We start from the raw sequence: 17,152 nt of genomic DNA on the forward strand, positions 1-17,152 counted from the left end.
TGTTTTTATCCAAAGCGCTAAAGGGCGGGAGGGGAGGTGGTCCCTGGCGGTGCGTGGGTGGCGCTGAGGGGTCAAGGCCGGACTTCCAATCAGGCACGTCCTCAGGGGGCGCGGAACTTCGAAGTGGGTTAAAAGTTTCATGGTTTTAGGGACAACACCAAGGGCAGCTGTAGGTGGGGGGAGGGGCGCGTCCGGTGTAAATCCGGCGCTGCGAAAGGAGGTGGTCCCTGGTGGTGGTCCTGACGGGGGCGCGGAGACGGTTCGGGGCGCTGTGAGGTGGGTGTGCCTGGCCGGACTGGGGGAAGCCGATCGGACGTGGTTGAGGGGTTCTGCGGGAGGGGGAACGGTAACGGTGTGTGGTGCGTTCCTGAGGAAACGTGTGTGTGTGTGTACTGGGGGGGAGGGGGTGCGGTGTTGTGGGTACAGCGGAAGCGAAGCGGCTGGGCCGGTGGCGAAGGAAGGCGGCACACCGCAGCCTGCTGACGCGTGCGCAGCGGCCCTCTTTGCCCCCGCGCTAGTGCGCGCATGTCGGGGCGGACACGTGACCGTGCAGCCGCCTTCGGCGGGAATCACGGCCTGCCGCGTCTGCAGTTGCGGCGCGAGGCGAGGACACAGCGGGTGGCGTCCGCGCGAGCCGCCCTCGGTCGCTGGGGGGAGGGGCGGGAAGAGGAAGGCTCGCGGCGGTTAAAAAGCGGCGGCGCACGCGCACGGGTAGGCCGTCCACCCTTCCGCCTAGGCAGAACTGTACTTCGCAGACTCCCTCCCCACCCCCCATCTCCTGCCTGTTGCTAGGCAGACTTCGCACCTGGCCGATCCCTGTGGGGCAGGCTTTTGAGGGGTGGGGGCTACAGTTGCTCCTCACTGAGCACTAGGGAGGGGGCAGGCTGCGCTAGGGCCAAGTTTACCCCTTCCCCCACCCTATTTTGGGGTGTTAGTGGGATGGGTTGAATTTATTCCTCCCCCTGCTTGGTGTTACTGTTTTTTGGAGGTGCTGACCCCCCTCTCCATTTTTTGTGGGGGTGGGATCCATTATCATCGGGGCCGGGCCCCTCCCCCCTCTACTTGACAGCATCATTGGGTGGGTAGTGCCTTCTCTGGGGACATTATTGGGGGCTCCAGCTGCCATTCTGAGGGGCCCGGTGTTGGGGCATTACACCCTGTTTTGGAGGTGGTGTTTTTGGTGTGTTATTCCCTCTCTTTTTGGAGGGGACCATACTGGGGGTGGGGGCGAGACACTCCTCTGTGGGGGGCTCACCAGGTGGGGATGTGATGCCCTCTCTTTGGAAGAAATATTACTGACTGGAGTAGGGGTTGTACTCTCTCTCTTGGGTTGGATGTCTCATTTTTTTTACAGGGTGCTGTTCATTGCTCTCTTGGAGCTGTTGTTACAGGGGAGTACTACGTTTACTTTTTTTTTTTTTTTTTTTTTTTTGAGGGAGTGGTTATGATAGCATTTGCTGGAAGCACACTTAGTTGTTGAAGGATTTATTAGTGATTGATTCAGTTTCTAGTTTGAAGTCATGTCAGGATCAACTCCAAAACAGACCTCCAGCCCGCAGACAGTTGCTGGTGTTCCGGACCCTGCTCCTGCTGGACCTGAAGGCCCAACTGACAGCTCCTTTGGTGAGCAAAACCTTAGCTTCACCACCACAGACCTCAACCTGGTGGAAATGACGGAAATAGAGTACACCCAGCTTCAGCACATACTCTATTCACACATGGAGGCACAAGCAAACGAAAGCGAAATGGAAGCTAGGCTCAATTCTGCTTTCTTCTCAGCTAGTAATCCTGCAGATCAACCTCAGCAGCAGTCCTCAGTGAACACCAATCAAACTGGCTATTCATCGTACTCTGGGAACCAGTCAGTTTACCCAGTTATCTGTCAGTCAGGTCTGTCTTCTGACAGCAATTTAATGGGTTCAAACCAATGTCTGGGTCACATTGACTTTCAAGAGCTCAGAATGATGCTACTTAGTGAATCTAATCTCCCTTCTAATGAAGTAGATAAAACACCTAATAGTAACTCTGTAGAAGTCACAGGGCACAGTTTAGTAAGAGTTAAACATGGTGAAAATTTTGGTGGGACAAATAAAGAAACTGTACTTGTTGAAAATTCAGCACCAGCTCCTGAGCCTAGATCTAAATCTGCAGTTCGTGTTCGTTTGGAAGACAGATTCAACAGCATCCAGACAGAAAATCCCCGATGTCAAGACCCCCAAGAATCTGGAGTGACTCTTAACAAGTGTGTTGTCATTAACTTTAGTTTAAAGTTTACAGTTAAATTATATATTTTCATGTAGTTCAGTGTTAATTTAGGCGGATTCAAATTTATGAACAGTGTTATGGTTTTTTTTTTTCAGAGTAACAGCCGTGATAGTCTGTATTCGCAAAAAGAAAAGGAGTACTTGTGGCACCTTAGAGACTAACCAATTTATTTGAGCATAAGCTTTCGTGAGCTACAGCTCACTTCATCAGATGCATCTATCAGCTGTAGCTCACGAAAGCTTATGCTCAAATAAATTGGTTAGTCTCTAAGGTGCCACAAGTACTCCTTTTCTTTTTGCTATGTTTTTAATACTCAAAATGACTAGCTGTGTGCTTTGGCACAAAATTAAGATCTTGAGGAAGTGAGGGCCCAATTACCATTAACTTCAAATTGTGCTTACTTACACTAGGTCTGAACTTGGTCAGTTATTAACACAATACACCATATAGTTGTGTAAATTTATTAATTTTCAACTTTATTTTGGACATCAACATCAAATGTAAGCAAAATATATAAACCAGAGCTTTATTTAGATGTTACATCCTTCTTACTTTGCAAAAAGTAATGCAGATTTCACACCCTATTAACAGACTAATCAGAGGACTCTGGTTAATGTTGTAATGTGGAAGGAGCTCCATGATGGTGCAGGAGCTTGTCTACACAAATCCGCTTGCAGCAAGATATGAACCTAAGACTTACACACGCTGCCATTTATCTGAATATTTTTGTTACTGAGCCTATGGTTTTTATTATATATACTTTTTTAGTGACAAACTTAGCTGAAGGAAGTTACTTTTATGAAGTCCAACAGTGTAATTTCACTGTACAGAATAAAATAATGTATTAAACAGATCCTTTTTGCTATTGAAGTTAGTGAGGTAAATAGTGGGCCTTAATGGCAATGTGTATTTATAGTAAATGGACGTGATTTTTTTTTAGTGATTGTCACTAGAAGAGTAGATAGCTGAAAAGGTTTCTAGTTGTCATTTTCAAGTAACTAGTCTTGTTTTATTTTATCTTTTTTGTAGTTTAGTAACACTAATTCGTCAACCAGCAGAACTAATGGGTATGCCTGTTCACCAGCAGCAGAATAAATGTACTACATTAGTGAAAAATAAGACTGCTGCTGCAGCTACTGCTTTACAGTTCACATATCCATTATTTACGATGAATGCCTGTTCTACTTCTGGAAGTCCTAACCCTTCACAAGCACAGGTAGATTTTTTGTTTTCTATTATTAGTTGTAGCCTTCTCCTTTGAAACTTTAACAATAGTCTAAATTTGTAAAAATGCTGCAAGATTTAACTGAAATACAATTTAATTTTAATTGATCACATTCGAAGTTATTTTATAGGGTTTTGTTTAAAAGCAACTTACGTAGGCACGTTCAGAGGGATTTATCATTTATGTGTCTTTTCAATATTCTTAAAGATGAAATATAGTTCTCAGTCATTTTGATTAAGTCCTTATATCTCTTACATGAATATGTACCCAACGGCCAGGACCAACAGTCTATTAGATTTCTTTCCAGAAAGGTACTTTTGTTTAAGTCACTCAATTCACCGCTACATCAGTTTCATTCACAAAGACATAGCTAGCTGCAAGTAGGTGTTTTCTCTTGGTTCCTTCTTTCCATTTTCTTTTGACAAAAACTCATGAAATTTCATTTTCTCACAGTTACTATAAGCCAAGAATAATAACCAAAACTGGCACGCAGAAACTGCCAGAGGTACAACAATAAAACTACACAAATGGTCTGGATGTTGAAATCACATGACTGTGGTACAGAAAAAAAATCACAATTGGCATTTGATTTAGCAGTACAACTCATTATAGGATGGGACTAATGTTAAAATACATATCAAAAGTATTATCTTCTTCTTTTCACTTAACACTCCCTAATTTCCTTTTCAGAACTCTGGCACATCATGTACTATTCTGGAAGCTGCCAAACATCAAGACCTTGGATTACCTAGAGCATTCTCTTTCTGTTATCATCAGGAAATTGAATCCACTAAACAAACAGTAGGCACTAGGAATAAAGCTTTACCTGAACAAGTTTGGATTAAAGTAGGAGGTAAATGATTTAGCTTCTGCTCACTTTGTTTTCTGTGCCACTCAACCTCAAATTATATTTCTTCTGACTTACTTAGTCAGTTTGTTTGCAAGGATGAATGTGCTTTTACTGGTTCCATATATGCAATTTGAACTCTACAAATAATCTACAGAATCAGTAGGTATCTGACAGACTTTGAGAAATGATCAACATCCACGCTGGTTTCTGACGATAGTGTTTGCCCCTAAGTGCTGGTGTGGCAATCCACTTTATGAGGGAGCCAAAATAATCAGCACCCCAGCGCATCCATGGGAATTTTGAAACCTAAATTATCATTATTTCTTCAGGTTCCCTCCTTGTAGTAAGTCTCCACCTGAGGGGCATCAGGGGGATTTCAGAGCAGTGAGCACAGGGCAGGCCATGGCAGCAGGGCTCCTATAAAAATGAGTTGCTATAGTCAGTCTGTCAGTAGCAGTTTGTCAGGCACGGGCCTCTGTGTGGCTGCCCTTGCCCTCCCCAGCTGGACAGATCTGCAGGGCATCCTGGAAAATTGGTGCATGTGATGGTTCTCTCTCTTCCTCATGCCCCACATAGTGGCAATAGTTGTGCTACTGCAACAGGGAACAATTAGGAGGAAATACCACAAGCTGAAATTCACTGAGACCTATGATCCGTATGCAGGACTTTCCCCTTTATGGGAGCATCTGATCCTTATTTATTAAATTGATATTGCTCATTTATTGATTGACATTTTTTCCTTTGAATAGTAGGATGAAAAAGTTGATGGCGTCAATACTAGTTTACTTTTAGTAGTGCAGCAGTAATTATCTTGAAAATGTGAATTTCATATGTATAATAAAAAAGTAATATATTTACAGCACTTTATATTTTCGAAGTGTTTTAGTAGAATTAACCACTTAATTTTCAGATGACAGAACGAACTCATTTGAAAATAAGAAGAGTTACAATTACAGAGGTCTAACTTTTTTATATTAGTTACGGATTAGTCCATCAAAATGAAAACTTACAAAATCATAAAGTTTCAGTGAAGCTTAATATTTATTAAATAATGATGGAGTGGGAGAATGAAAAATAAAGTACTGCTTTTTTCCCTTGTTTTGCAAAGAAGAAGCTTTATGTAAACAAGCAATAAACAAAAGAAGTCGCGGCAGAATACGCCAGTTGGATACAAATGTAGACCGCAAACCTCTTAGTGAAATTCAAAATATATGTGATAGCCAAAATACTGCATCTGCACAAGGTACTTGGCAGTCAACACAGGTAAATTCAAGTATGCAGGCACAGAGTGGAACTCAGGGAGGAATCTCTCAGCGCAGGGAGAGGCATAACCGCATGGAAAGAGACAGAAGGTAATTTCTGTTGCTCTGTGAAGAGTTCCAGCAAAAAAACATTCTTAAAGCATAAATTAACTACAGTATACTAATTATCTAATTTAGAATAGATTATTGGACATGTTTTGCTTACTTTGTCAGCTGCAGAAAGCGGCATTCTCATCAGGATAGATTTGATTTAAATCACTAGTCAGGAAGACTCGATTTAATCATGGATTTCTACATAAAAGTGCATTCTTGTTGGTTGTTATAATCTTAATACATATTTTTCACAGCTCAGAGATAGATGAGACCCAAACTGGGTCTCTTTTATGGCCTGCTGCCATTATAGGTTTTCCCTTCCAGTGAGAGAAGAGTATGGTAGATCTCAAATCAATGAAGGCTACACTTAGAAAGACCTCAAGACTTCTGGAATATGCTGCTCAAACAGTTTCAGTTTTGTTTCTACTGCCTGTCCGTCCCTTCTCACATTTATCTCCAGACTTCTTCTCCTTGTCCAGATCTATTCCGCCTCCAATAATCTTCTATTCATTAAACTTTTTGAAACTTTGCACTTTTAGAGAGAGGTAAGGGATTAAATCTGTGTACACAAATTAGCAGAGGGACCATAGGGTTGAGGTCTGTTATTTCTCACCTCTATACAGGGGTGAAAATAACTTTAAAGGACTTACCGGTACGCTGGAATCCTGAGCAGTGGGGCAGGGCCTCAACCAGAAGAGGCGGGGCCTTTAAATCCCTGGGCCCTTTAAATCGCCGCCAGAGCTACCAGCTGCAGAGGCAGCCGGGAGCCCCAGGGCTCCGATGGCAATTTAAAGGGCCCAGGGCTCTGGCCGCTGCTACCGCAGCGGAGCCCCAAGCCCTTTAAATTGCCTCCAGAGCCCCACTGCTCGAGCCTTGGTGTAGTGGCGGCAGCACAGGGCTCTGGAGGTGATTTAAAGGGATCTTTAAATCGCTGGCCTGGGGAAGCTGGTACGGTCAGCAGTGTACCGGCTCTTGCTGGTATACTGTACCGGACTGTACCGGCTTACTTTCACCTCTGCCTCTATATTTATTTTATTTTATTTTATTTAAAAACATTTTTGCAGGAGTCACAAATCCACAGTTTGAGAACTGCGAAAGTAAGCATCTCTGATGGTATTTTTCTAGATTTAGCACGGAGTCCCATTGGGTAGATAGAAAGATTAACCTAAATAATCTATACAGAATCCCCTGAAACTCCATAAAATTGGGTCCCTAATCTATGAACTATTGGAACTCATTTACAAAACTTTTCGTAAACATTACATGAATATATTGTCTCATACTATAGAATTAGAATGTATAATCCCTATTCCATGATGAGATATCTTTGAGCTGTAATGTATCTTAATTAAAACTATCTTTAGATAGGTTTTTTCCCCTCAAAAAGCATTTTATCAAAAACTGATTTAAATTAAAAAAATATTAATTTTTTTTTTAAATCAATGATTTTTTATCCACCCTGCTTCTCACGTAGAAAAGGAAGTGGGAGTCTGCTGAAGGCAAATACAATTCTGGTTTAGGTGTTTAGGATTTTTTAAAATTATTATTGACTCTCTAAGATACACCAAAATGCTTTAACAGATTCTTTCAAAACATGGTTATTTTATAATAACAGAGGAAGTATGCAAACTTTAGGTACATAGGTAACAAAAGATGAATAATCATGACCGACATATGACAATGATTTCAAAGTAACTGTAACTGGCTCTTTCTCTTTTGCAGCTGATTAATGAAAATACAATGTTTTCTAATTGTGATTGAAATATAGTTGGAATTATTCTAAGACTAGTACAACTATAAATAAATATACTATACTATAAATAAAGCTGACATAGTTGACTTGACTTCACCTACTCTCCCACCTCATTGGACATGAAGTGGCAGGTTCAGAACATAATGTGCTCTGGTGAACCTCAGCTAGCAGAGTGGTTGATTGAGAACCGCTCTGATCTAATTTAGCCTGTAGGCTGCTCCAAATTACAGTGGGGGCCATTTCAGCTCTCAGCCATCTTCAGGATCAGGCAAGCAAAGAGGTGGCTTTAAGTCACCTTCCCACCACTTCCAAGGTTCTGTGCCAACTCACAGTGCTAACAGGGCACAATTGAACACCATGGAAAAAAATGTCATTTGCTTTTCGCTCCTACATTCACAGGTCTTTGCACAGGATATGACTGAGTATAGATCCTAATTTGATACAAGCTTTTTGTGTCTTAAAGGCAGTTTTAAGAAAGAGTTACGCTAGTAGAAATGAATAATATTGAAATGAGTGATTGCTAATACTGTAGAGCAGCCATAAACTGAAAGGTCTTTGGGCAGGAATTGGCATTTATTATTATATATTCGTACAGTGCCAAGCACAATAGGGCTCAACCTGATGTGGTCTTTAGACACTATTGCACTGTAAATGTTAAAGAATGACCACAAAAGCAAAAATACAACCAACTAAATAGAACTATTAAAATTTCTGTCTAAGGTTTAGCGCCCATGTATTAGGCTGCAATGGATTCTCTCCATTGTGCAGTGATTCAGCACAGATCCTCAGAACTTGACGCCTTTACTAGTAGTCAAGCCCTGGCTAAAAACTAAAGCTGGTGTCCTCTTCCTGGCCTCAGTAAAAACTCGGAGGAAGGTTGCACTGGCAATATTGTCTGAGGGTGACTGCAACTCTTTTGAATGGAGGCAAATTAGCTGGCACACAGCAATGTAATTTACACTGACCTGGGCTAGCTTTGGTGCATCTTCCAAATATTTGCGTTTATTCCTATTCATACCTATCCAGTGTTGGTCCCCTCAAAATGCAAAACAAATATCAACATCTAAACAGCTATAAAACCATATATCTAGGTCAGCTATCTGGGTTAATTGGCTGCTAAAAATTGTTATTTTGCATTGACTATAGGCGCAGAATCCGGATTTGTTGTGATGAATTGAATCTTCTGGTTCCATTCTGCACTGCTGATACTGATAAGGCAACAACATTACAGTGGACAACAGCATTCTTGAAATATATTCAGGAAAGGCACGGGGATTCCCTGAAAAAGGTTAATAAATCTCATACAATCCACCTTTAATAATTTTTCTAATAATGATCTTAAAATGGTTAAACATTTGAACTAAATCTGTATTGCATCATGACAGACACGAGGCACCTGTGTTGAACATTTACTTTGTCTGTTAAAAGAACATCCAGTTCATTGGCTTTGTATCCTTCAGCCACATTTTTGATTAGAATGGTTTCAGTTGAGCTCATAGTCTGTGTTGTATCAGATCTCACAAGCTAAGTAAAGTTTAATTTGATCAATTAGAGCCACACTCAGGAATTTGGGGAACCAGAACAGGCTGTTGGTTTGAAGCCTTCTCTAAACATTCCACTTTTTATCCATACCTATCCTGCTCATTCATACACACGGAGCTGTTTTTCCCATTCCATCTTCTGCTTCCTATTCCAGTCTCCTTGGTTTTATAAGTGAATTTATTTGTCTTGTGCTTTATTTTATTAGAGAGTTCAGTAACATATAATATATATGTATATTAGGGCTGTTGATTAATCACAGTTAAATAATTAATCTCAAAAAATTAATCGCAATTAATTGCAGTTTTAATTGTATTGTTAAACAATAGAATACCCATTGAAATTTACTAAATATTTTGGATTTTATATATATATAGTATTCTTTGTTGTGGTTGAAATCAAAGTGTATAGTATTTTTTATGACAAATATTTGCACTGTAAAAATGATAAACTAAAGAAATAGTATTTTTCAGCTCACCTCATACAAGTACTGAAGTGCAATCTCTTTATCCTGAAAGTGCAACTTACAAATGTAGATTTTTTTTGTTACATAACTGCACTCAAGCACAAAACAATGTAAAACTTCAGAGCCTACAAGTCCACTCAGTCCTACTTCTTGTTCAGCCAGTTGCTCAAACAAGTTTGTTTACATTTACAGGAGATAATGCTGCCTGCTTCTTGTTTGCAATGTCACCTGAAAGTGAGAACAGGTATTTGCATGGAAACTTTGTAGCCAGCATAGGAAGGTATTTACATGCCAGATAAGCTAAACATTTGTATGCCCCATCATGCTTTGGACGCCTTTCCAGAGGACATGCTTCCATGCTGATGACACCTGTTTAAAAAAAAAAGTGTTAATTAAATTTGTGATTGAACTTCTTGGGGGAGTATTGTATGTCCCATGCTCTGTTTTACCTGCCTTCTCCAATATATTTCATGTTATAGCAGTCTTGGATGATGATCCTGGCACATGTTGTTCATTTTAAGAACACTTTCGCTGCAGATTTGACAAAATGCAAAGAAGGTACCAATGTGAGATTTCTAAAGATAGCTACAGCACTCTATCCAAGATTTAAGAATCTGAAGTGCCTTCCAAAATCTGAGAGGGACAAGGTGTGGAGCATGATTTCAGAAGTCTGAAAAGAGCAATACTCCAATGCAGAAACTACAGAACCCGAACCACCAAAAAAGAAAATCAACCTTCTGCTGGTGGCATCTGACTCAGATAATGAAAATGAACATACGTCAGTCTGCACTGCTTTGGATTGTTATCGAGCAGAAACCATCATCAGCATGGACGCATGTCCCCTGGAATGGTGATTGAAGCATGAAGGGACATATCAATCTTTAGCACATCTGGCACATAAATATCTTGTGACACTGGCTACAACCGTGCCATGAGAACACCTGTTCTCACTTTCAGGTAACATTGTAAACCAGAAGCAGGCCGCATTATCTCCTGCAAATGTAAACAAACTTGTTTGTCTGAGCAATTGGCTGAACAAGAAGCAGGACTGAGTGGACTTGGGCAGGGTATAAAATTGTACATTGTTTAATTTTTGAATACAGGGTTTGTTTTTTTTAACATAATTCTACATTTTTAAGTTCAACTTTCATAATAAAGAGATTGCACTACATTACTTGTATTAGGTGAATTGAAAAAATACTATTTATTTTGTTTTTTTTTACAGGGCAAATACCAGTAATCAAAAATAAATATAAAGTGAGCACTGTACACTTTGTATTGTGTTGTAATTGAAATCAATATATTTGAAAATGTAGAAAACATCCAAAAATATTTAAAAATGGTATTCTATTATGAATAGTGTGATTCATTTTCAAGATTCATTTTTTTAATAATTTGACAGTCCATAATCTCTCTGTATGCATATTATTTTATCCAATGATGACTTCCAACTGAGGTGATTTTGACACCCATGCACAATGGCCATGTAGCAGTAGCCTTCAGTGGTGTCTTTTTTAGTATATGGTCCTTCCCTGGAGGTGGTGGCAGCGTAAAGCACTTCAAGAACTGATTTGTTCCTTAGTCTCTTTTCAAAATGACATCTTAGGGCAAGCACTATGAAAACTAGCATTGGTATGCAGAAGTCTTTGGGGTTGGAGCATTTGTGTCTCCAAAGTTTTGTCCGCTGAAAAAGCTGCCCAACTGGTCATAAAATTAAGTCTTAAATTGCAGAAATGTAGTCAAAAATAAAAGTTCTGCCTTCAGATACATACAAACAGTACCATTGACTAATGGGATGAATGTGACAAGTTGAAAGTAGAATTTTCTCCTAAAATGTTAACTGATTTGACACACAAAAATTCATATAAATGGAGGAACAAATTCTGTCTTTCCCTAGTAGTTGTGACAGGTTCTGATTGCAGCAAAATCAATAAGATTCCAAGCAGAAGGGAGCACTATGCTGGGAGCCAACTTAGAGATCCATGTTCATTTAATGCCACATTGCAGGGGTTCCTTATGTTCTACTATGAAGATGGGTTTTGGGGATGCAGTTGTGCTGGAGGCACAAGTGCAAACATTCACGATCAGAACTGTTGTGGGAGTTATAAAGGGTCACATTAGCTGGAAAGCGCTCACAGTATTTAGTCAGTAGTAACAGGCAATTTTTTTTTTCCTGCCCAGTTAAATTGTTTTCTAAACACTTCACAATTGTTAATGTATTTAGCCTCCCAGCATGCCTGTTAGGTAATGAAACACTATTATCCCAATTTTACAGATGGGGAACTGAGGCACAGAGGGGTTAAGGCCCAGATCCTTAAAGAATTTAGGCACTTAACTCTGCTTAGGTACCTTTGAGGAGTTGGGCCTAAGTGATTTGCCCAGGGTCAGTCAGGCAGTCTGAGGCAGAGCAGGACTTCGAAACCAGGTCTCTCATCGCCCAGGCTAGCATCCTAATCACTGGACCATCATTCCCTCTAAAGTTTACTAGGTGCAGGATTTGCCCACCCCTTAGTAGTTTAATAATATTTTACTTAAATATGTATTGCATTAAGCATGATAATAATTACTTTGTATTTTTGATTTTAGGAATTTGAGACTGTGTTCTGTGGTAAAACAGGCAGGAGACTAAAACTAACAAGAGCTGACCCATTAGTAACATGTCCAATGCAGGAAAACATACAGAATAGCACACCAATGGAGATCAAGTAATTTGAACTAAATACCCAGCGTTTTATGGAAAGTATTGATACCTAATGATGCTCCATAGCAATTATTTTATATCCACATACTGGACTTCATCTCCTGTGACTACTTTGAAATTGAAGGATCCGAGAGTGACTTGCAAAATATAATTTGTAAAAATACATAAATAGAACCGTAAAGAAAACATTCTTTATTCAAAATGGAAAGATAAATGAATTACCAACAATATTAATTGATCAGTGTCCTCTTAGAGAGCTTTGGGACCAGAGGCAACAAGAAAATGTCATGACAGCCACTAAATCTCCCCGCCCCCCCAATAGCTACCAAAATCCATTTTAACTTGATATAACATAGTTAGAAATTGTTATAGACAGTCAACCTGTCCTATTGTATTTAGTCAGTCATGAATGTACATTCCTATTAAATGTAAAATAAATAAATAAATATGCCATTATAGTGCCCATTTCGCAATTGGAACAGTGAGAAAATTAAATTGGTTAGTGCTTGTATAATAAGCACACATCTTACAAACAATATTATATGCATTGGAATTCAGATTTGAAGTTCATATTGAACCGTACATCCCCATAGGACTAAAGAATCATACAGTGCTGTTGGCATTGCTTTTAAAATACAGTAGTATTTTAAATACTTTTGCACAAACTGTCCAACAGTTTTCCTGTATTGTTGCTTTAGTCCAAAAGTGGTATATTGTAAACAGTGAATTATTTACGTGCACAAAATATTTTCATATTAAAAGAGTAGTAATGGTTCTACTTGTTAATAAGATGCAGTGTTCAGGACAGAAATAGTATATTTTATGAACTGAAAAAGTGGCTTTATTAATTTCTTAAAACAGATGATGCTGACAGGTTTCATAGTACAAAAAAGTCACCCCAAAATAAATACTGTTTTAAATCACGGATATTCACAATTTTGCAGCAGTTTATTTCGAAATAATTCTAATAAAACAATTGGGGGAAGATGGAGTTTAGCAGAACAAGCTTTGATGTGTATAATGACAGTTACAACATCACAAAAAAAGGTTAAAAAAATCTCATTTTATTTTTACAATAGTTCATACAGTAATTTTGGCTGGTGTTGAGAAGAGCATCCTTTCTGACTTGGGATTTTTTTCACAAATTCTGTGCAAATAGCTGAAGTAGATGGCGTGAAGATGCTGTTATTGAATATTCTTTGTTATAACATGGAAATATACAAAAACTCTCCCCTGTAAATTATAATATATACATTACACCCTTTGCAGAGTTAGATTGCAAGAATGCAAAGGGTTTAACATTTACTAGCCATGGCAAATGTTTGAGGTACAGTCTGATAATTCATGGTGGACAACAAATATACATGGTCAATGATGTTCAATTAGTGCCTGAATCACTACTGAATTCAGTGAGCATAGAGTCAAGCCTTTATGCAAAATAGCCACAAGCTTTTGTACAGTTAGGGAGATGACAGTAAAAGGAGCAGCGCTTCCTCCTGTAGGTCTCTTCAACAAAGTGGGGAGGAAGGGAAAGTGAGACTGATTTGCAGTAAAAATTCTGGAAAATAAGGGGTGGGGAAACAATTTTAAGCATCTTTTTAGTAAAGGTTTTCATCAGATGCTTTCCTGTGTCATGGAACTGAATTACTGTGTCAAAGTCTCCATTTTATTCATTTTAATAAAAGGAATATTTGTCCATTTATCACTAGGAGGATCCTGACTCTTTTCATACAATTCACTGTTTACTTAAATATTCAGTCACTTCTGCAGTTTCAGTGCTGATGATTTTTTGGATCCTCCTCCAACAGCACCCATGCAGGCTGACGTATCACAGATTCCTGGAGTTCCCTGAGCCCCCATTGCACCAGGTACACCAGGATCACCTGGCAGACCAGGTTCACCATGAGCACCATCTCGACCATCTTTACTAATTCCAGTTACACCTGGTGGACCTTAAAGAAGAGAAAAGAAAAACGGTTTAGGGTGAAATACTGGCTTTTATTTGCATGTAAAATTTAAAATATTAGGTAGGTATTTGTAAGCTGTAAGAGGGTTATATATAGTGCTGTATTATGGCTCTCTGGAGTATAAGAGATCTGTAGTAAATATGCTAATGGTTTGAGCCACAGGCTAAAATCTGCTCTGTTACAATGGTCTAACCCTGAAATAACTGAACTGGATTTAGTGGAGTTACTTTGGATTTACACTGTTATAGCTGACAGCAGAAGTTTGCCAATTCATAGTTGTTCCTACATATATGTCTGCTTGTTTTTGGGACTACCATACTTTGCTGTGGTTGCCCATTTCAAAACTGGCTTCTCAGTGAGAGTCATCTCTCTACTACCACATAACCCAGATCAGCATGGTAACTGTAGGGAGAAAGGAATTCAGTCATAGCACAAACCACATGCAATGCAGGCCCTCTAACAGCCTTTATTCTAGCCTTGTGTCCCTCTACTGAATTTGTAGATGCAGTAAAAATGTCCCCGTAAAATACATCGTCCCAATTATACTATGAAAAGGTCCATCTAGGAGGAGATTTATCATAAAAGTAAAAGTATATTCCTGAACAAACAGGTATAGTCCATATTGCTGTCATTTGGTTACTTTCCTATCATACTAAATACTGCATCAGCTTACCTTGAAGTCCTTGATCTCCATCAGGCCCATCAATACCTATGCCAGTGGCTCCTTTGTCTCCCTTTTCACCTGTATCACCTGTAATGATGTACAGACATTTAAATGTAAATAATAATTTACAGAGAACAGCCAAGTTAGCCCTTATATGTGGAGGGGAAAATCCTGTCAGCATAAAGGGTAATGCAAAACTTAGTGCCAAGAAGCTGCCTGCATGGATTCAGTTGCCAGATTTGAGCCCCAGGTGTGCACATTTTGCAGTTTCTGCATTTCTTGGAATTTACTACTTTTATTTTTTTATTTAAAAGTTACATTTTTATTATAATTGACTGCATATGAATATCACATACTCTCACTATTGGAACTTTTATTAGCCAATCAGATCTCTTTACTATTGTCCATCGTTTTATAGTAAGGATAAAGGGCCGGATTTTCAAAGATGTTTAGGCACCTAAATGGGATTTCCAAAAGCACCAAAGATGTCTAACTTTAATTTAAATCAATGGGAGTTAGGGCCTAGACACATCTGAAAATCCCATTAGGCACTTACCTGCACCTTTGAAAATCTGGTCCAGAATCCATAAATTTGGCAGCAATAATCAACTACCCTAATTAGTATAGCTGAAACTGTGGGGCGTGGAGGAACATTTAGGGGGGCGTTGCTGCTAGCCCTGATGGGGAGGGAGTGCCACCCAGCTCTGCTCCCTGCCCCACGCCAGGGGCACTGCACCATGCCTTGGGCTCCATGCCCAGTGACCTGGCTGCCAGCCCTGCCCCCAGGACCCCAGCTGTGGCCCCAGCCTTGACCCCCTTACCCTGTCCACGTCTCCCCCTCTCGGCCCTGGCTCGGGGGGGGGGGTGGGCAGACGGGTTACGGGGGCATGAGGTAAAAAGTTTGGGGATTGCTGGTATAGCTGCTTGTATATGAAACCTTTTAAATTATAATGGTCATATCTGTGTACATTCCAAAATTACATCATAATGAGACTAGGGTTGTCAGGTGTCCAGTCGAAAAGGGATCCTGGTTGGCACCTCTGACCAGGCTGCTAAAAGTCCGGTCGACGGTGCAGCAGGCTCCTGGCAGGCTCCCTGCCTGTCCTGGCTCGGCCCGGCTCCTGGAAGGGGCTGGCTTGTCTGGCTGTTAGGTGCAGGGGCAGCCACAGGGGCTCTGTGTGCTGCCCCTGCTCAGCACACTGGCTCCGCAGCTCCCATTGGCCGGGAACCATGGTCAATGGGAGCTGTGGGGGCGGCGCCTGAAGGCAGTGCTTGCAGGCAGCACGCAAAGCCCCCGGCCCCTCCTCCAAGAAGCTGGACATGCCAGCCACTTCCGGGAGCCACCTGAGGTAAGCCCGCACTGCAAATCCCCTCCTGCACCCCAACCCCTGCCCCAGGTCAGAACCCCCTCTTGCATACTAACTCCCTCCCAGAGCCTGCACTCTTCACCCTCTCCTGTACCACAACCCCCTGCTCCAGCCCTAAGGCCCCTCCAGCACCCAAACTCCCTCCCAAAGCCCACATCCCAACTCCAGCCCTGAGCCCCGCTGTACCCCAAACCCCTCATCCCCGGCCCCACCCCAGAACCTGCACCCACTCGCACTCCCCAACCCGCTGCCCCAGCTCTGAGCCCCCTCCCACGCTCCCAAAACCCTCATCCCCAGTCCCACCCCAGAGCCCACACTCCAACCCCCTGCCCCAGTCTGGTGAAAGTGAATGAGGGTAGAGGAGAGCGAGCAATGGAAGGAGGGGGAATGGAGTGAGTGGGGGCGGGGCCTCTGAGAATGGGTGGAACAAGAGCGTTTGGTTTTGTGAGATTGAAAAGCTGGCAACCCTAAATGACTTCCCAAACCCTAGTGACTTCCCAAAAGCAAAAGTTAAATTTCTGCACAACCAAGTTCTTTAGTGTGCTGCCTCCTAGTTTTTTATCTCATGTATCACAGAGGATCTATACATTACATATAGGAGTTTGAACATCTTCAAATGCTGGATTTGCTTTCAGCAACTGTTACCAATTTGCAATGTTTGCACATTAATTGTAAGGTGTAAATAGCTAACAAAGGCCCAATCTTGCAGTATTTTCTCATGTGAATAAGGTCTGTAGGCTCAGGTCTAAGTAGCCTTGAGATGCAGCACACTCTGCCTTTGTCCGCCCCCCCCCCCGACTTTGTCTAAACTTGCCATCTTAATTAATTGTTTAAGGAAAACAACAAACACACTTGCTTCTAAGAAACACACAGTTATACTTAGTCTTAAAGGTATATGTCACTTTGCAGTAGAAGTTAGGCTGGTGCTAAAGGTCTTTTGTCCTAAAAGTTTGCTATTTATGGGTAAAATTCAGGATTTCCCCTCAAACCCTAGGTGACT

At 41.0% G+C, this 17,152-nt stretch overlaps 2 protein-coding genes across 2 annotated transcripts in view; one reads left to right on the top strand and one right to left on the bottom strand.

The window, feature by feature from the left end:
• Positions 1 to 430: 430 nt before the first annotated feature.
• On the top strand, positions 431 to 12,885 carry TCFL5 (transcription factor like 5). The gene is made up of 7 exons (XM_084646038.1): positions 431 to 711; positions 1,505 to 2,242; positions 3,295 to 3,481; positions 4,181 to 4,343; positions 5,449 to 5,692; positions 8,595 to 8,736; positions 12,040 to 12,885. Exons 2-7 carry the CDS (start codon positions 1,521 to 1,523, stop codon positions 12,160 to 12,162), a joined length of 1,581 nt encoding a protein of 526 aa, XP_084502164.1. The 5' UTR covers positions 431 to 711; positions 1,505 to 1,520; the 3' UTR covers positions 12,163 to 12,885.
• Positions 12,886 to 13,050: 165 nt separating this feature from the next.
• Positions 13,051 to 17,152, bottom strand: part of COL9A3 (collagen type IX alpha 3 chain) — a 72,120-nt gene continuing 68,018 nt past the window's right edge. Inside the window, exons 31-32 of the mRNA XM_084646037.1 lie at positions 14,795 to 14,872; positions 13,051 to 14,106 (exon numbers count right to left, since the gene is read on the bottom strand). Coding sequence (XP_084502163.1) covers positions 13,913 to 14,106; positions 14,795 to 14,872 — 272 coding nt within the window. The 3' untranslated portion in view covers positions 13,051 to 13,912. The remainder of the gene's footprint in view (positions 14,107 to 14,794; positions 14,873 to 17,152) is intronic.

This window comes from Lepidochelys olivacea (assembly GCF_965140295.1).
Source record: "Lepidochelys olivacea isolate rLepOli2 genome assembly, chromosome: 13".
Lineage (NCBI taxonomy): Eukaryota > Metazoa > Chordata > Testudines > Cheloniidae > Lepidochelys > Lepidochelys olivacea.